The sequence below is a fragment of the Oreochromis niloticus genome, linkage group LG6, assembly GCF_001858045.2.
Source record: "Oreochromis niloticus isolate F11D_XX linkage group LG6, O_niloticus_UMD_NMBU, whole genome shotgun sequence".
Lineage (NCBI taxonomy): Eukaryota > Metazoa > Chordata > Actinopteri > Cichliformes > Cichlidae > Oreochromis > Oreochromis niloticus.
The window spans coordinates 26466893-26487226 of record NC_031971.2 but is presented as its reverse complement, the minus strand read 5'-3'; the positions used below and the strand labels follow the sequence as shown (position 1 = coordinate 26487226).

The window sequence follows — 20334 nt, the reverse complement described above, 5'->3', positions numbered from 1 at the left end:
GCGGAACCTTTTAAGCTCCATCAGGTTGGATGCGACGCGTCGATGCAGCCATTTTCAGATCTCTAAAGAGATGTTTAATCGGGTTCAAGTCTGGGCTCTGGCTGGGCCACGTCATGACATTCACAGAGTGGTCCTTACGTCATTCCTTTGTCATTCTGGCTGTGTGCTTAGGGTTGTTGTCTCGTTTGAAGATTAACCTTCACCCCAGTCTGAGGTCCTCTGCAGGCACTCTGGAGCATATTACCCTCAAGCATGTCTCAGTACATTGTTGCATTCATCTTTGCCTCAACCCTGAGTAGTGTCCCAGTTCTTGCTGCTGAAAAACATCCCCACAGCATACTGCTGCTACCACTATGCTTCACTGTAGGGATGGTATTGGCCAGGTGACATGGCACTTGGCATTAAGGCCAAAAAGTTCAATCTTTGTATCATCAGACGAGGGAATTTTGTTTTTCATGTTCAGTGAATCACTTTCATCTATGTATGACGGAGGCCCTGTGCACTGTGCTCACTGGGACCTTCAGTGATGCAGTGCAATTCCTTAGACTTCGTGACTTTAGCTCTGACATGCACTTTTGTACTGTTCTCTCTCTGCGTTGAACTCCCTGTGCATGAACATAGATAAACAGCCAGCCAAACTCCTTTTGAAAGCGCCAGGAAAGTGAGCATGCTTGCTCCTTTAATGAAGATACACAGCCATAACAGTGAATTGACATCAGTGAACTGGAGTGAGACTAGGAAGACACATAAAAACAACTCTTAGACTATCCTATAATCTACAGGTAAGTATAGTTAGGCACTAACACAGTAGAATAGAAAATAAGTATCCTATAGATATACAGTCTGATATTGATACAATAACCTAACAACAGGTGAGCATTCACTCTATGACATATAAAACTACCATTGATGGGTCTGTCTGGCACAGGCCCACCGCTGGAACGAGACAATTTAACTACACAGCAAAAGCATTGAACACCAAGTAGGCAAAGTTCTTTGTGTTACTCATGCATGAGGGAGACCGGACCGGTGCCAGATGTCGTTCCGCCCACTTGACCTCCGTCGGACTCTCAGCCAGGTTCCCTGTAGCACTCCTTTTATTGTGGTTACATGAATATGCATAGGTTCATTAACATATGACGTTTCACATAGGTATACATGCAGACAAAGAATACCTTGTCTGTGTCTGTGTGTGTGTGTGTGTTTTCAAGATGTGGACCTGTGAAGACTCCCCAAAGCTGGTGCCAGGAGTCGAGCAGTCCATCTAAACAAAAGGCTCTTATACTTAACCAGATACAGAGTAGGTGTCCTCCTATACCACAAATCAGTAAGAGCAGATATAACCTCTCTCCTGACCTTAAGTTGTGTGTGCCTGCCAGAGTGCTCTGGGAGGCACACAGAGTCTCCACAGACTACTACGGATCAAACCTCTATCAATCTACAACTAATTATAAAACTCTAAGCATATATGAGTAAATATTTCTAAGCATAAATGACAATCCATTATATAAACCTGACAACTATAATCGTAAAGAGTGAGAAAAAATGTCACAAAACACACAATTTTTACTTTCTAGATATACAAAGAACTGATAGAACCTACAGGCATTGCTTTCTGAAGGACTCATCTGAAGGATGGTTTTGAATTTCATATAAATTACCTCAAAGGTGCAGCCATGCTTTTCCCCTTTTGTTCTCTACACTTCCTCTTTTCTAGCTATCCAAATTTCAAAATAAAAGCTTTAGACATTTCTGACAATAAACAATAGAAATACAATTTCCATGGCTACATATTTATCTAATTAACCTATAAAACATAATCAGGGCAGAACTTGAGTAAAGCAATGTGAATACTTTCTGAATGCACTGTATCTGCTCAAAGGTGTACAGTGAAAAAAGGGTTTAGTGCATCAACAATATCATCGTAACAGAAGGAGAACTGAAGAGGTAGTTAGCTCCTTTCGGTTACCAATGGGTCTTATCATATATTGTTCCTTCATTTAGTCAAATTAATGTAGTTTTACCAGTGCCAACCTAAAAAAAACTATACAAACAAGACAACATTTCAAAAGTGTTTTTTAGAGGACATTTTTGAAAGAATGTGTCATGTTTCAGTGATGCAAGTCTTAACACAACTGAGTTTCTTCCTTTTTTGCTGTAAGCTGTGTAAATGGTATATTTGATGAATGTACATGACATACTCAGTGACTATCATATGCCTCGCCGATGAAGGTTATACACTACTTTTGAACCTGGTAAAATCTGACCAAGGGCATGTTTCATTTGGAACCCAACGTGTCTGTATAATAGATATTTACATAGATAATGGGAACTGCTGGAGAGCAAATCAGTTCTGATTGTTTAAGATTCACATGTATTCACATTCATTCTGCAAGCCATGATGAAGGTTTCAGGAGCATTATATAACAAAAGCTCACCATTTATTTGTAATGTACCCACAGGCTTTTAACACAGTATTATATTCTCATACAGCAAACTGAAAAATTAAGCTCACATAGAAGTGCTAAAACACCAAATAAAAGGAAAACGAAACTCACAGAGAAACACACCAAGAAGCACAGAGCCATGAGGGATGAGGGAGAACATGACACAGGACAAAGGGAGAGGCAGACCTAAATACACAGAAGGGTAACGAGGGCGGTGGAAACACACGGGGAACACAGCTGACACAAATTAGACCTGATGAGATGGGGAGGAAAGCAAAACTGAAAACACTTTGACACGGACTGTCAAAGTAAAACAGGAAACACAGTGAGACGGAGACTGACGATTGGACATGGAACACGCAGACGTGAAACACACAATCAACTGGGGAGACAGGGTGGAACACAATAAGAGGGACATGGGAACAGGCAAGGGGAATAAAACACAGACACCACTAAGAGGGCATGGGAGAGCGAGAGGGGAACACAAGGACGAGGGAAACAGCGAGGGAACCTGAGAGGGAGAGAGAGCGAGAAACAGAGACCTGACATACTGGGAAACATGGACACACATGATAGGCAGGGGGAACATGGAATGGCACACAAAGAGGGAAACAAGACAAAAGGACACAAACACCCATAAACACAGACACACAGAGAGGGACACAGAGGACAAAGACACGAGGGGAGCCTAAACGTACAAGAAGCAATAATACAATAAACTCAGGGTTACAAAAGGAACCTTAAATAATAAACCATGATACAAAATCACACCAAAACCCAAGAACTCAAAAACACTGATACAAAATGACCCAGAACATGACAATTTTGGTGCTGCAGAAAGATTGTTTTTCTTTCTGCAAGTCAACATTGTAGATTAGCATCCCAGAAATTCAGCTTCTTCATTTCAAGTCAGGCATCTTGAAATGTTGACTTAGAAGTAACTTGAAATTTCAAGGTATCCTAAGTTGAAATTCAGATTTTTTTGAATTTATTTTATTTTTCTAGTAGTAGAAAAAAGCTTCCTCAACAGCCACAGATTAGACTTTACCACATAGATGCATTCATTCATTTTTTATTGTTATTTTTTATCCCACTCCAGCGTTTATATTGTTGCTTCCCCATCAGCTCCACTCCTAAATACTGACATGCTGATTGGAAGGAAACAAATGGAAATTAAATGTAACGCCATCACTCTCTAAATATGTTAAATACTAAATTACATTATGTTCTATGCTGAATGCTTACGTTAAATTTCCAGTCAGAAAAATAAGGTCAGATAGCTGGCACACCTTGGCATTTTAATGTCCAAGGTTAACATTGGAGGTGTAGACTTGATCACACCATAAAATGAGATAAAGTAAGTTACATATCAACTCATTTTGAAAACCTGCCAGGTACTGAAAGGAAAGTCCCAAACCACATTGGACACTAGTCCCTTCAAACGTTATTCCCCTAAAAACACACTACAGTGAAAGACTAGAGTTTTGTTTTCTGCAGAGATGCCCTGAGGTTGCCCTGTGAGTTTGGGAAAATTGGCTCAATTTGATTTGAAGTGGGATTTGCTACCTGCACGAAATCACTCTAGCAAAGAAAGCTGCTTCACGTCTTTGCTTGAGAAACAAATTCTTTAAAACTCTGAGGATTTCTCTTGTTCTCCTAGACTCTCATTTAAGGCTCTCATTTTAGGATCATAGAATCGATTGCATTCACCACTTTTTGGAAATCACACAACTAATGGTTTTATCCACAATAATTGTCGGAATGAGCAGTTGCTAAAAAAGTACAAAATTAAAGGTAATGTGAACATTAATAATTGTTGCTTAGAATATTCAGCGTATGTATTTAATAGTCTTTTAAAATCTTCTTTTCCCGTCATTGTAACTGGTTAATGTTTGACTGCAGAGACTAAAGAAATAAAGACAAAGTACAAGTGAGCTGAAGGTGTGTTAGTAAGACTGAGGAAAACAACAAGAATGTGTTCATAAACCTGGCAGCTGATAAGAAGTGACATTTTTTAGAGATATCACATATGACACAGTAAGTAATGAATACTCTGCTGTACTTCACTTTTAAGGGAAGGGGAATTTTTAAACAGCATTCTGTGGTTAGAGGTTATTGCTTCACAAAGTCCTCATAAATCTGTCAGATACCTGGTAATTGTAAACAAGGCAGTCGACAAGCCAGCAAAAAGCAGACCTCAGTATTAAAGAAAAATAACCTTCATATTGAGTAGGTGTAAAATGTTCACACCAGGAATTTAGCATTAAAGGAATTTAAAAGAAGAAAAAAAAAACCCAGCCTACATATTGTTGATGGGGGAAACAGCAGTTTAATTCTTATTCTGCAGTTTTAATCATTGAGTTGTTATGAATCTTCTCAGCTGATAAACTTATGTCTATTGCTCAGGAGTCCTCTGCTGGGTTGCTCTTGTTTTGCTGATCACTGTCTGTGTCCCTGCTTCTGCTTTCGCTCAGTGAGCAGAGGCTTCTCAGCATCTGGATTTCATGTAGAATTAATTTATTACTGTAAAATATTTGCTTTCTAGTAAACAGCATACACAGGTCTTTTGTTTATCTTGGTATCTCACTTATCCTCTCATCAGTCTTAGCTAAACTACTAAAAGAAGAAGAAGATTCCCAGCAAGGAATTGCTGTATTTGCTGTTCAAATGCAACAGAAGTATTTGATGTTTTTACTTCAGGGACTTCCTGCAGGTCATAGCATCTATGTATCTAATCCATCCAGAGCATACAGTATCAAAGCTGTAGAAAGAGAATAGATATTAATAATTTTTGAACAGATTATGTAACCTAGGAATGTTCAAATTCAAGTTGATTAACATTGGTTTACAGTATGACCAGAACACTGGAGTAAAAGTTAGGTGCCACACTGACAATCTTTTATGTTGAGGCTTATGAGTCAGGTTGTGTTGAACAAAGGCGTAACTCAACAAGAAATTCACATTTCATGTTATCATCGGAAGGTCTTTATGGTGCCACCTAGAAATGTTTGTGTGATCATGTTTGAATAGCCAAGTAACTATTCAGTACATCTAAGTGGTTCCAACTTAAGCAACAACCACCTTTGTGAGTGATATCTCGTTCAGGAAAACCAATAAAACTACAGCATGCTTAGCTTTGAAGTTTGTTTTTTATAAATGATGAATTGGTGGCCACTTTGTCTTGGGTCAGTCTCAATACAATAGATTTATCTTGAATGTCCAAATGTGTTTAACCTGGTTCAAAAGTGAACTTAATCTCTGTCACGGCTGGCGAGGCAGGCCGTGTGGAGGTAAAGTGAGGACCCAAGTGCAGGCAGAGGTTGGTATGAGGACTGAGTTTATTTAAGGTGGAGATGGCGAGGACAAGAACTAAGAAATAACTAAACTGGGGAAAACCTGAATACATGAAACTGAAAACAAAACTCATGGAGTGACAAGCAAAGGAGCACAGAAAGGACCACGGAGGAAACACAGGGAGACTCAGGGAGACACAGAGGTCAACTATACGAGAGGAAATTACTAAATACACTGGGAACTAAACAGCATACATGAAACCTAAACTAGAACACTGGACAATATGAAATAAACTAAGATACAAAGAGAACCTTAAACATCAAACATAATACAAAAGACACAAGGAACTCAAAACGCTCGGTCGAGAGACCCAGGCTCCTGACAGGCTCAAACATAAAGCTCATAACATGCTTCAGTTCAGTCATAAATAATGCAGAGAAAATCTTTTTTAACTGGAAATATGTAGCACAATCAAACACACACCACACTTTTTTTTACTGCTCTCATTGTGAGGTCAGTGAGTTAACTGTTAAGTAGTATAGCAGATAAGCCTGCCATCCAGCACCCGTTGACACAGCAACAAATGTTTCTTTAGTTGAATCTACAAAACCATGCCACCAGTAACACAGTTTGGTAACTATAAAATAGAACGTTTGCACCCACAACGGTGTGGCATATCCATCTGTCCCTACAGTTGGTCAGTGTTTGCTTTAGTGTTTGCTGAAGCCTCAACAGAATTGGAAGAAGAAGCCATTGTTAAGGAAGAGAAACAGCAGAAATGGCTGAGGTATGCCAAATTACACAAGTCAAGTCTACAAGAACCACAAGACCAGTGGCAACAGGTCTTATGGATTGATGACTCAACTTTTTGGTTCGAATTGTCTTCAAAAAGTACAAAAGTGACTCTATACAGCCATCTCTAAAACATGATGGGGACCCTGTCGTGGTGTTTAATTTAAGCCAATGGTGTTGGGCATCTTGTCAAAATTGATGGAATTATAAAAACAGAAAAGTAAAAACAGATTTTAATCCACCATGCAATACCATCGAACCACACACACAATGGAAGTCTACCATGTGTTTTTGCACCTTTCAAATAATCACTGCACCTATATCCAATTTCCTAGCGTAATATTGAGAAATGAGGATTGTAATGTAATAAACAATAAAACTGTATGGGATGGAAGTGGTCTCTCTTTAGTTTGAAATATTAAGGGCACCACGAGAGATACAAAATGACCACAAAGTTGAAATCTGGTCTAGCGCTTAGTGTCTTAGTGGAGCTTTGGAGGTTTCAGCAGCTAACAGGGATTAGATATAGAGAAATTACTGATTCAAGTTGAACCAGCATTTTTAAGGCTCTAATGCAATGGGATATCAGAAGCTCATGTAATATCATGTAATCCTGTTTAAAGTAACTTTAAACAAGAAGCATTTAAACCTTCTGATTAATTCTTTTTGATGTGATTTCGTGAGTAAAATTGGCATATGCACAAGCACCATAATTCCCAGTTTTCTATGGAGTCTATTCAGATATTATTTTAGCATTTCTGGTTTCACCTCACTGCAGCCAAATCTACCTGATGAATCACTTTTGGAACAAATGCTGAATTGGACTCAAATGCTCTATTTTTCTGAGAGCAGGAACTGTCAAGCCTAATTTGATGCCAGAGACCAGATGCTAAACAACTTGAGTGGTTTTGCAGCTTTTCTGTAAATCGTGCTAAAACCACAGATAAAACTAGGCATTATGTGTAATCTGTTCTAGACAGCAATTAAGTACAGGATAAAACTCAACATTACTAAGCTGCAGTGTTGCCGGCATTCAGGGAAGTGGAGGTCTGAGTCTCACTTTTGCTTTTGCTTTTTTTTCGGTGGAATGTGAGACTCAGTGATTTTAAGTGTATCGTTCTGTGTTCATGTATTGCATGTGTGTGGATGTGTATACAAATAGCCTAAAGCCAGATTACATAGAGGCTAAAATATGAACCTGCTGCTAGGGGGACAAATTCACACTGGCCTCAAAGCCTCAGACCTCAGACATAGGTGAGTATATGTAATTCCATATTATTTTATATTATTTGTCATCATTCCTATTTTTAATATCTTTATATTACAAAGTAACAATAACACTTTATTGTTGAATATTTGGAGGAAATCATAAATATCAGATCATGTCATTTTTACAGATTATACAAAACAGAAAATCATCTTAAGAGCAAATTTGCACTCTGTTAAAATTAGTAAATAAGTCCAATTAAATGCCATAAAAACAATAGAAAAACAAGTTAAGATACAGAACAGTGTATGTCATAAACAAGAAATCAAAAAGATCACCAACTTAGCCAATCTGATTTCCTCGGACAAATCATTCCAGAGCCTTGGGGCCAAATGTTTTAATCTCTTTTTTTTCAGCAGGGCTCCTTGAACAGATAAAACATCTCTGTCCAAGGTTCTCAAGGCACATACTGGAGCATGCATTACTGAGAAGTCAGAGATGCAGCTGTGAGCAAGGCCAGGAAAGGTCTCAAAGAAATCAATAAAATCTGAAACATACTGGGAGCCTGTGTAAAGAAGCTAAAACCAGAGTGGTATGATTACACCTCTTAGTTCTGGGTAAAAGCCCACTAGCTTTTGTAGGTCAAAAAGTTGTAATCCAGGGTCAATAAAAACACATCAAATGGTATGTGTGTCTTTCAGCAAGGTCAGGTTTTTGAAATATTTCTAAAATGATAAGAAAACAGTCTCCAACATTTTCTCTGGCTTAATATTATTATTTATGACCACATCTGTATTGCTATAGAGTCAGCCCCAGTGCTGTCAGTCCTTTTCAATGGGTATTCATGCAGTACAGTATGATTTAAGCTATAGTAATGCGGTTTCCAACTACCGAGTCGCTCATAACATGCTTGAGTTCAGTCATGGCAGCTCAGTTACTCCTTTCACTTGCTTTCACTTTGTACTTGACCAAATATTAAAGAGATTATGATTGAAGAGGTGAGCCTGTGGTTCCTTCTACCAAACTCCTCTGGGTACCTCATCGCTATTTGTCTCTTCAGTGATGCTTTCAAGTGATTTCAACATCTTTATTAATATAGGCTACACTGAACAAGCACTGCATTTTTAATATGCATTTTTAATATGCTCAAATCTTCTGTAAAGATGACATGTTTACACTTGTTTGGTAACCATAAATAACATGTTAAACAACAATGTGGGTGCTTTTGGGGACTTTCGGGGAATTTAGGTAAGGTAGCTTATGTTTGTGTGTTTCTCTTTCATTTTGTCAGTGTTAACTGATTAAGACAGCTGATATCTCGAGCGATGAATACGAAGCGATATCACAAGACTGACAGCTGCCAAACTGAGTTGTCCTCATATTTGCCATTAGCCTGCAGCCTTCCTGTTATACCTTGCTCTCTGGCTGTGAGCACTTGCTGAACTTGAATTTGGGAAGATTTAAACAACGAGATAGTATGTTTGCAGGTAATGAGTGTTTGCTCATTACCTGCAAAACAAAGACTTTACATTTATGTATGCACAACTTGGTGCTCACATAGTCATGGATATAGAGTAAGTAGCAAAAATGTGTATCCGTGGCAGCTGAATCTTGAAACATTACCACAGCAGACAACCTAAGGACTATATTAAAGTGGCATAAACAGTAACCAGTTAATGGGCATCTAGTTAAATCCCTAAGACAATAAATGTGTTCTTTTTGTAGAAACAAATCTAATGAAGTCTTTGTGTCGTACATATGCATTCAGAGGGTGACCAATGACACAGATTCTGTTGGCGCCTTGAACTAAATGAAACAAGCTGACGAGTGCTGACTATCACTAGGCTCACCTGTTATTGCACAATTGCTTCATAAACTTTATTAGATCATAGCCGGTGTGTATTGTGCTCATAAATATCCATCAAAGCTGTTACCTTTCTCGTGAATTTAGAATTTAGAATTTAAAGCATAGATAGAACAATAAAGAAAAACAACACAAATACAGCAGCCAGTGAAGAGTTGCAGGTACTTCATGCAAACTACATTCAGTTTGCTCATTTTCTGCAACACAGCTAATGCATACTGTAAAGAGTTTTCCTTCCTTTCCTTGCTCTTGCTTTCTTTCTCCTTCAAACATGGAAGAAGATTTGCAAAGTTGCACCACTAATACCTGACTGCAGCACTTAGCTGTGCACAGTATAAGTAGGAGCAAAGAGGAGGTACACAAATAGAAAGCAACATAAAAACAACTATAAATTATAATAACAATTAAAGATTTTCTCATCTTGCAGCCAGACTGTATATTCTGTTTGGGCAACAGATCTCTACCTGGGTTCATTCACATGTGCATGTACTGTGCATTTGCAGCAATAACCATAACTAGACTTTTTTATTTTTTCTCAAAAATATACATTTAACAAAGTAGCTACAATCAATTTATAATCCAACAAAAGTAAGTGGTGCATACAGAATGACAGTAAGACCCACTCACTCAACAATAATGTTCACACTTAGTGATGCTCTTTGTCACCCTTTGTTACCCGGTGACTGTAACACACTGGATTCTGTAGAACTGTAGATTTTTAATGGGTAATCTGACATCTGTGCAAAGGCAATATTTTTATAACTAACTACGGATATTTCTAAAAATGTGGCATATACTTTCACACTGACTCAAGGCTGAACTTTTTGGTAAAAGGTCAGTGCGACCTCATAAAAGCCTTTCTTGCTATAACACAAGCATCATTATCTTGGATTTTACAAAACACAAATTTAACACACATTTCAAGAGTCACAAGATTTCCAAAATGGTGAAGTAAAGAAACTTCTTTACTGGGACAAACATATATACTCATCAGCTGCTTTATTTTATACACTTTGCTAATACTAGCTTGGTCCCCCTTTGCTTTCAGAGCAACTTTAATTCTTTATGACATCAATTCAACAAGGTGCTAGAAACATTCCTCAGGCATCTTGCTGCATATTGACAAGATAGCTTCACACAGTTGATGCAATTTTTTTCTCTATATGCATGATGAGACTCTTCCATTCCACCACATCTGTTGGAGGCCGTTTGAGTACACTGACCTCATTGTCATTGCCAGGAGTTTCAAAATCATTGGAGATTCCTGGCAAACTATCCTGTTGTGAGCAGCCATCATAAAACAGGTACACTGTCACCAACTTGTTGGGTATTAAGAGATGCTCATGTCTCGGATGTAACGAGTGGTTATTTTGGTTACTTTTGCCTCTCCATAAGCTTCATAAGCTTTTTATCTAGAGAAATGGATACTTTCTCTTTTTTGGACACCATTCTCTGAAAATCCCAGAGATGGTTATGTGGGAAAATCCCATTAGGTCAGCTGACTAACTCGTCTGGGACCAACAACCAGCAAGTTGTCAGAGTTGCTGTCGTGTGATTGGTAGATCAGATATCTGTCAAATATCAGATGTCTGTTTTAACATGTAGTTGTAAAGGTGTACCTAATGAAGCGATTGTATAAATGGCATCTTGATTTTTGTGTATTAATTCCATTTTTTAGCTGGGTTACACAACTGTGAGCAGTATTTCTGCTTTGCTTTTTTGCTAAATTGGTAGAAAAAGTGAGCACAGTGTCAAAATTAAGACTGATTATTAAGCAGAGAGATCCAAACTAAAATTTATACCGCACAAGCTTTAAGTTCGTCCATAATGAAACCATATCTATGAAATCTCATTATCATGTACACTTTCTGGACATTGACGCAGCCTTTTAGGAGATAATACACTAAATTGTGCAAAACACCAAATATATATTTGTGATAATAAATCTTGCAAGAGGCAGAATTTATTAGCACAAATGATGATAAATCTTTTGATAATAAATCTTTCATAAACCTTTTGAGTTTTTTTTAACTCACTCACACAGTAGGCTTTCATTCCTTTTCTCCTTCTGTTTTCTTTATCCAGCAAAACAAGAAATATAGTACACAGTAGTGGTTTTGGTCTTTTTCTGCTGAATATAAGTTATATATTGTTATTATAGCTGGAAAACAGTATTTGCCAATGATGTGCAAAATTACTTATTTACCATCTCTGTGCCCGGTTAAAGTAAGTGACCAGCGGATGTCAGGAACTTGTCACTTTCCCATGATGATATAACAGCTTTAAATAACATGACTCATTACTTTACAGTGACACACAATGAAGTCCTTAACAGAGTGAAAGTGGCTCTTCACACCATAATAGCTTACAATAAAGCATTTCCCCCGGGGTTGGATGAACAGAATTAAACTGGGATAATGACCCCATGGGAAAAAATCTATATCAGAGATGAATGCAGCAAAATGTAGCTACAGAAGATTGCTGAAGCACATCAAAGAAAGTCAGACAATTCTCTGATTGTGGTGGCTTTTGCTGCTTTATGAATAGGTCTTCGCTCTCATTTTGTCTGTTCTTTTCACTACTGACACACTCACACACACTCTCACACACACACACACACACACAAACACACACACACACACAAACACACACACACACACACACACACACAAACACACACACACACACATACCACACTTCCTTTCCAGTCTCACTGTTGTTTAGATTTCAACACCACGCCTTTCACAGGGATACGGCTCCAGCCTTCCTGGTAATTCCACTTAAAGTAATGATTAACTTCATATCTTCTGAAGTCTGAGGCGGCATATGCAGAAGCAGCAGTTCTCAGGAGGTCAGTTTGGTGAACAGCAAGACTTAACAGACATCTGGTTAATGAATCCGGCTTTAAGGTCAGCCTTCCATCCTGTCTGCAGGAAAACACCTAGTGTGCATTTACTGAGAGCTAATTAGGTTTGATGGTTCTCTATGTTACAGAGAAATGTGAAAGATTTGACAATGGGATTCACAACATTGCACATGCTCTGGCTTCTGACTGCATTTGCTTTTACAACACAAGGTATGTGAAATTACTACACTATACTAAATTACTATAAATTACTATTTGCTGAGTAGAGTTTTGAAATTTTGAAATATCTGCCACAACTTTTTTACAGCTTTGTATCATATCAACTTATCTGAACTATAAATCTAAAAGTTAGTGTAAAAGGGTGAATATTCTAATAAAGATGTAATAATGGTGTGATGGTGTTACCTCCTCCCACTTTAAGACACAAAAAACCAAAACATGAAACATTTCTTTGTATCTTTATCAGCAGAGTTGGTGAAACTAAGGGTTAGTCCCAAGATTACCGCAAAGTGTGGCGAGCAAGTTACCCTCAACTGCAACACATCGTCGGTTCATCATGGAATGTCAATCAAACTTATGCAGTGGTTCAAAGAGGAAACACTTTTGTGTTCTGTGGACAGTAAAGGGAACATTACTGCACTGCACAGAGCATCTCTGAGTAACTTTACCTGTGAATATGAAGATGGACGGCTGTCGCTAATCTTCAAAAAGATGCTGCCTCCAGAGAGCGGAAAAAAATACACGTGTAAGCAACGCTCCAACAGAGGAGCACTCAATGAATCTACTAAACTGGAGTTACAAGGTCAGAGTCCTTCAGTTTAATTTTCCTATTAAAGCAAATTATAATATTGCATAGTAATATGTTTGAACTTCAGTTTTATTACAAAACAGATTGTTTTTATTTTGCTTTTGCATTGCAGTCTTCTTTTTTTGCCTCCGCTTCCAAATTTACCAGAACACTGAGAAACCACGGGCACCATATCAGACCAAATACAAAGAAAATGCAGTTAAACACATTTAATTAAGCAAACGTTTCCTTGTGATTCAACTGATAGCAAAAATTGGTGGATTTTAATAGTTTTACGTGCTAAATGAGATTATTGAATGATGCTAACGTCTTGTACATTGAGGGCATTTTAAAACTTTTCTCGTGGTTTTCCCTGCAGAGTGTGGTCGGATTGCTGAGGGTAAATTAACAACCATGGGACCTGCGTGCACCTTCAAGCATGTCTACCCAGACGGAAATGTCCACTGGTTCCACGGCTCCCGCAACCTCTCAGATGGATCTCTGAAACAGTACACCGGTAAAAGTGTGGACGAAGAAGGCTGGCTGACTATCCACAGTTACCTGGAGTGGAACAGTTCACACGGGCCTTACAAATGCTCCTTGAAGAGCACCGTGTCTGACAGATACATTGCAAGTATGTTGATACAGAATCCTGAATCCCAGAAGAGCGGTAGAGCAACACACTCCAACGGCAACAGAGTTACAGCCCAGGAAAGTACGCGGACAATTTTTTGCCTTTTAATCTTACTTCCAGTTATATCTAAATAATGGAATTCCCACATCATGGAGTGTCACCAGACATGGGGGACATGGGGAGGCATGAATCAATGATTAACACTGATTAGGAGCAACAAGGTACTGAGACTTATGGATTTTTTGTCAAAACCAGGGCGTCGGGAATCAGTTTAAGTGAGTCATCTTGCATAATCCAAAGGCTTATCTTTCTTTCTTTGTGCTATTGGCTGACATGAACAAGAAAATTACACACCACAGAGAGGTGATAAGAAGACAGCCAGTAATCATAACAGTATAAAATGTGTTGTTGTTTGGCTTCAATAGAGGCTAGGAGAGAATGCACAGTGGTTTCACTGATCTTTGTAAGAACACAAGGAGATGTATAAATGGAAACACTCTCAGAGAAAATGCACCTTCTTATAATTGCTAAAGTGATTAAAAAGTCTGTACTGGTTCAGTTTAATCGGCAGCTATAAACCTTTTCATGGATGTTTTTTTTTTCTCAAGCATGTCCAGCACTGTCATATGTGTATAGGTTCTCTATGAATGAAGACCATAAAAGGCTCTTTGTTAGATTTATTTCAGAAATACAGAACTGTCATGTAGCAAAACCCCTTTTCTTTCAGTCAAGCAATAAATCTGTCTAGAGTTTGTGGATGGATGCTGCCCTCTGGTGATATGTGCTGCTAACTAGAAGTAGCTGCTTTAGGAACCATTTGGGAGCAATATGTTTTCATTCAATGGGTTCATTTACCACACTTTGCACCAGCCTGGTAAATATAGGCAATTTAGTTCAGAATCATTAATTCCAGGTCAGAGCTGATTGCTAGAAAGTAAATCAAACATCAAAATAGTTACATCACAGGAAGCACAGGAGAAAATGTTGTGTATTTTAATTTCACTTGCTGTCAGACTTAAACAATGGAAATGGCAAAATAAAAAAAAAAAATGCACGACATGTACTGTAATCAGACACGGAGGTGAAGCAATAAAGTTTTGAGATTCATGGGGTTTGTTTGTTAGTTTGCTTGTTTTTTTTCGGCGGGGGGGGGGGGGGCAGAAACACAAATCTCAGTTCAAAACATAGGAGCTGATAGTCGCTGATTGCATACATTTCCATCATTATGGTTTGATAGTCAGGGATTCATACAAGTGGAAACAATGTCAAAGGAAGTGAACATGGCTAGAAAAGCACAACATTCAAGTCCATCTGGTTGAGTTTCATCTTGAGCTAAAACCTTCAATACACACTTTCTAATCAGCAGTATGTTTACATTCTAAACAGAGTGATGAAAATATCTCTTGAAGTGTGTGTGAGGTCCGTCTCTGGAGCACTGCTGTATGTGTGTAGCTTTTCAGTCCCATGAAAATAAAAATCTTGGACACAATGCAGACTGTAAAACATGACCTCTTTGGCCAGTTTCCTTCTGAAACACGCCATACTCCAGGACATATTTGAACTGTTAGTCGAGCAACAAGTAATAGCGTGCACATTCAAAATGCAGATTAAAGTTTCTGTTTTTTTCTTTTCATTAGCTAAAAAGTGATAATAGCCAGCTCGGTGGCTGGGGCTGTTCTTTAAGTAGCTTGTGACACATCACACATGAAAACCTGTTCATGTAATGCTCCTGGGTCTTTGACTCAATGTTTTGAGTTTATTCTCTATTAAGTCTCCGTCTCTGGTGTTCTGTTACTTCCTGTTTTATATTGCCAGTCTCTCATCTTGTGTGCTTTGTGAATACTTTTGCTTCCCGTGTTTTGTTTTTCCTGATTTGGTTCACCTGTGTTCCCTAGTGTCTTCCTTTTTCCTAATGACCTCCTGTGTGTACTTAAGACCCCAGTTTCCAGTAGCCCTTCTTGTGACCTCCTTTATGTTGTGTGCTCAGTGTGTTTCTTAGTTCCTTGTACTGTATGTATTTCTGGCTTCTTCCCCCACATTATTTGTCTCTTGTATTTTTTGGCAAGTTTGCAGCACTGAAGCCTTCTTTAGTTCATTTTCCCGAATTATGAGTCCTGCATCTGAGTCTGCAACCTGCCTGCCACACAACACTTTATGACAGGTCACCTCAGTTTCATAAAAATGCTTACAGTAAACTTGAGCAAGAAGATTTCTACAAGTCATTATTCATGCTCCTCATCTTTCAGTTTGCTTTTCAATCTCTGACTAGTGAGTCCTAAACGCCAGAAGACAAACCCCGCTCCAAGGCAAAAACTCAGCCTTTTAACGGCTCACTGCACCCTCTTCAGACAGAACATTCGAGAGGCTTTTCAAGTCAGAGTGACTCTCAGCTAATGCTGTCACTAAACCGGTGTCATGTAGCAGACTGGCTGAGATCTAGTGGGTAAACCAATCCAAGGTCACATATTTGAGAGCTGACAGATGCATCCAGTTACAGTACAAACCTGACACAGTATACACAGACAGATGCACAGCACACACATCTACACACACGCAATGTCCTGACCACAAATGGAAGCCTAACTAATGCCTGCCTAACACAAACCTTTTTTCTTGACCATAAAACTCTTTTTACAAAAATGTGGTTTTAATGTCCATAACTGGGACTTACTTACATTCCCCCCATAATCCGGGAGCTCTATAAAGAAATCTTTATTCCCTGAGTCACAGCACATCAGTCCTGATATACATAATGAATGAAATGTTTGTGTTGTTTTAATGTGTTTTGCAAGGAAATTGGTCTGTAACATGTCTAAATTTGGAAAATATTGCTAATGACACAAATTAAGTGTTCTTGCACAGAGCAAAGCAATTTACAGAAATGTCAGCAAAGTAATTCTCTTGCAGACTGAGTGATAACGAGCTAATTAAATTTGAATATGTAATGCTTTTCTGTCAGATGTTATACATATGAAGTTTAAATAAAGATTTTAATCAAGAAAAGCATGTCTAAAAAGAATAATGCATGTCTTTATAAGCAGGAGAGCTCAGTAAAGGACTTCAGCTGTAGTTTTATCAGTGGAAGACAACCTTACTAAAAATCTGCTTTCTCGTTTTCCTTCTTTTCAATATTTTAATATTTTTAATTTTATTGACACTATTTTAATTTTAGCTATATGCTATAAATCTCACTTAAGAAAGGTTATTCCACTTTGTAATATGTGCTGTGTCGGTACTGGAGAACTAAACAACACCTTCTGCAGCTAAACAAATAAAGCAAACACAGTAGCGCTCTGAGATTAAAATGTCCAACTTTCATAGCAAAATTCAGCGAACATGGTAAAATCTTACTGTGTTTTCTGTCTGGGTCTATGCGATGCATACATCCAACATAATGTCTTTTATATACACTCCATTAGTGCACTCACACACACTTTCATTATGGCACTCAATATACTGACTCTCTGAAAATGATAGAAATAAATCAAAGCAGACCAGCTCATTGGTGCAATTCAAAGAAACATGCTTCAAAGCAATTACTTGGAAAACTCTCCAAAATCCCACAACTTTGATCTTTGAGGGGGGAAGCCCTCCTAAAGTCAGACAGACAAAGACAGCTCTGTTTGGGCTTTAGCTTTTTGTAGCGACGATTTCATGAGCTCCTTCAGCAGTAAAATATATTACAGAGTATTGGAATATAGTATCACAGAAGCATCTTCAATAACATAAGGCTTACTGTCAGTGTAACTGGAGGATATATGGCTCAGTGCTCCCTTTTTAACCTTAAGATGAATGTAACAAAAAGCTAATTGTTTTTACATAATAGCTCCACATTGAGCTGCGTACAAATAAAGCCTGCTCAAACATGACAATTCAGGAGTAAATGGACTATAAATGGCTACAAAAAGAAATTAAAAAGGTGACTCTGAGCAATCTGGTACTTATCCCACTGTATGTTCAGCTACTTGGGGAACTCACATGATCCACGGAGCACCTCTCTTCTATTCTGCTCTCTTACCATCCTAATTCTATTCTATTTTATTACCTTGCGTTCTCTCTCTCTTGACATTTGCACATTTTGCAGTCTGTCCTTATGCTTTTTGCACCTTTGCACGGGTATATGTGACCCCACAGGTTCATGTTTCTTATCTGTGTTTTATTGCTACACACACACTCATGGCGACTCTTAACCCAAACACTTGATGTTCCTTTGTAGATGCCACGTGTTTGCAAATTAGCAAGTATCCAAAAATGTTTAAGTGAAAAAAAAACTCCTTTCTTCAGCAAACTGCTATCTTTATTTGAAGTTTCCAAAAGTTGAATCTGTTCATCTGGACGTAGCGTTTTGTGGGAGAAACGTTTCGTCACTCATCCAAGTGACTTCTTCAGTCTCAGCTGACTGCAGGTTTCCCCAAACCTTATAAACAGTACATTTGCATAATGACTGAAACCAGCCCACTGAAGGAACAATGGGCTGTGAGGTCATTGAGAATGCATCAAGACGTTTATTTGAAGTTATTAGTCTCTATTAGTCTCAATGTTATTATAGTTAAATAAAACTAAACTAAAAACTATAACTAGATGTGAAAAAAAACATTTTAGGGAAGTAAAATTTAAATAAAAACTAAAGTTTTTTTTGTTTTTTTGTTTTTTTTTTAAAGAACAAAACTAAAACATTTTTCCAAACAAAACAAATTAAATAATTTTTTTTAAATAACCTCAATGCTTTTAAACAAGCACGTGATATCCACTTTTAACCACAAGGTGGAGCAAGTTACAAACAGATAGTCGCCCTCTGGACAAAGAATGATCCTAAACTAATTTCATATTGACGCTTAAGGACTCAGAACGTCCAAGCTGTCTTGGTCCGCTTGCCATGTAAATGCAGACAAATCTGCTACTTCACAACAAACAGTTTTCTTCACTAAGACTAATGTAGATTTTGTCATATTAAAGCACAAACAGTTTGCTGAACAATTTGAATAAAAGTATTAAATGCATTATTAGATTTATTTTTAATTTTAGCTGAGGCACATATTTTTACCCTCTACCAAAATGTTTTTCTTGTTAGTGGGTTTTACTCCCCAGTTATGCTAAACGCTTGTACTGCAGAAATCACTGGGTGCTCTCCATAAAATTTGAAGGATCTTGACCTAAATAAATGCCCTGAGATGGCGTATGTTGTGCAATCTAAATAAAAATTCAACTGAACGGAATCGTTTGTTTTCTTTATAAAGATTTCTTATTACTCTTGCAAAAAAATGAGTCACGTTGAACTAACAAACTGGATATTTCAGTGACCTCAGAAAACCTTGTCCCTGTTTTTATTAGTGATCATGTTGTCTTGTTGCATCATTTCTCAATGTTGGAAGTTGGTTTCTCCTGTGAGCACCTCATCTGGGCAAAGTACACAGTGGGGGGTGTACTATGTATTCACTTGGATGCGTTAGTGAGTGTATACAGAGGTTTCAGGTTATGTTCCCATGGAAACAGAGAGGTGTCTTACAGTGTGCCTTGGCTTCGACGGTGTGTGTCTCTGTGTTTAAGTGTGTGTCTGACCAATTATCCCAGTAAGCGAGAGTAATCTTCTCTTGGGGAGGTTTACATTATCACCTTGACAGCCAGGTGGTCATTGGTCAAGCCGATTGCTACAGCTCTATACCATACACAAAATCAGAGGGAGGGGCAAGAGGGACAGATCAAATGAGACAAGATAAGAAGCTGACTGACCGACAAACACTGAAACAGGATAGATGAGAGAGGGAGGGGGGGTAGGCAGGGGAATGGAAAGGGGAGATAAAAGCCAGATTATGTCAACAAACAGCTGAGATTTATGCCAAGCACTGATAGCCTGTTACCTAACATTACGGTAAATGGGAGTTGGCTTTGGATTAATTGGCCAAAAAGCTAATAGAAGGCAACAGAAACCCCGTGCTTTCATATACATGACTGCCCAAAACATTTTGTTCAAAAGCAAAAACAAAAACAAGTTTTACATATTTTATAAATCTATAAAAAACAACCCCAGTCTCTGAATGTTTCTGATGAGATCAGAACAAAAACATATTCATCTGAAAGCAGCATATGTTTAAAGATATGACTGTAAGTGTAATTAAGTGTAATTTCATTTTTTCAATAATTTATATTGAAATTAATTCTATTTTTATAGGACCAATTCACAACATCAGTCGCATCAAAATGCTCTATATTGTAAGGTAAAGACCCTAAAATAATACATAGAAACCCCCAAAATCAGAAGACCCCCTATGGACAAGCAGTTGGCAGCAATGGGAAGGAAAAAAAAGTCTTTTCAAGAAGAAGAAATCTCAGGCAGAACCGGGCTCAGGTCAACTATTGCAACTGGGTGATGGGAAAGAGGAGATAAACAAAAAGAGACGGTACAAAAGGCAAACTATAGGTGAGAGAGATGAAGATCACTTACT

At 38.1% G+C, this 20334-nt stretch overlaps 1 protein-coding gene across 1 annotated transcript; it reads left to right on the top strand.

Annotated features, from left to right (window-relative positions):
* Positions 1–4465: 4465 nt before the first annotated feature.
* Positions 4466–15003, top strand: LOC102077125 (uncharacterized). The gene is made up of 4 exons (XM_005469996.2): positions 4466–4484; positions 12599–12680; positions 12937–13272; positions 13637–15003. Exons 2-4 carry the CDS (start codon positions 12620–12622, stop codon positions 14023–14025), a joined length of 786 nt encoding a protein of 261 aa, XP_005470053.2. The 5' UTR covers positions 4466–4484; positions 12599–12619; the 3' UTR covers positions 14026–15003.
* The last annotated feature ends 5331 nt before the right edge of the window (positions 15004–20334 follow it).

Bases quoted from the DNA above. Each gene is read 5' to 3' on its own strand.
- LOC102077125 (XM_005469996.2), top strand. From the start codon at position 12,620: ATGGGATTCACAACATTGCACATGCTCTGGCTTCTGACTGCATTTGCT. The intron at 12,681-12,936 runs GTATGTGAAATT...TATCTTTATCAG, and splicing joins ATTTGCTTTTACAACACAAG to CAGAGTTGGTGAAACTAAGG. The intron at 13,273-13,636 runs GTCAGAGTCCTT...TTTTCCCTGCAG, and splicing joins TACTAAACTGGAGTTACAAG to AGTGTGGTCGGATTGCTGAG.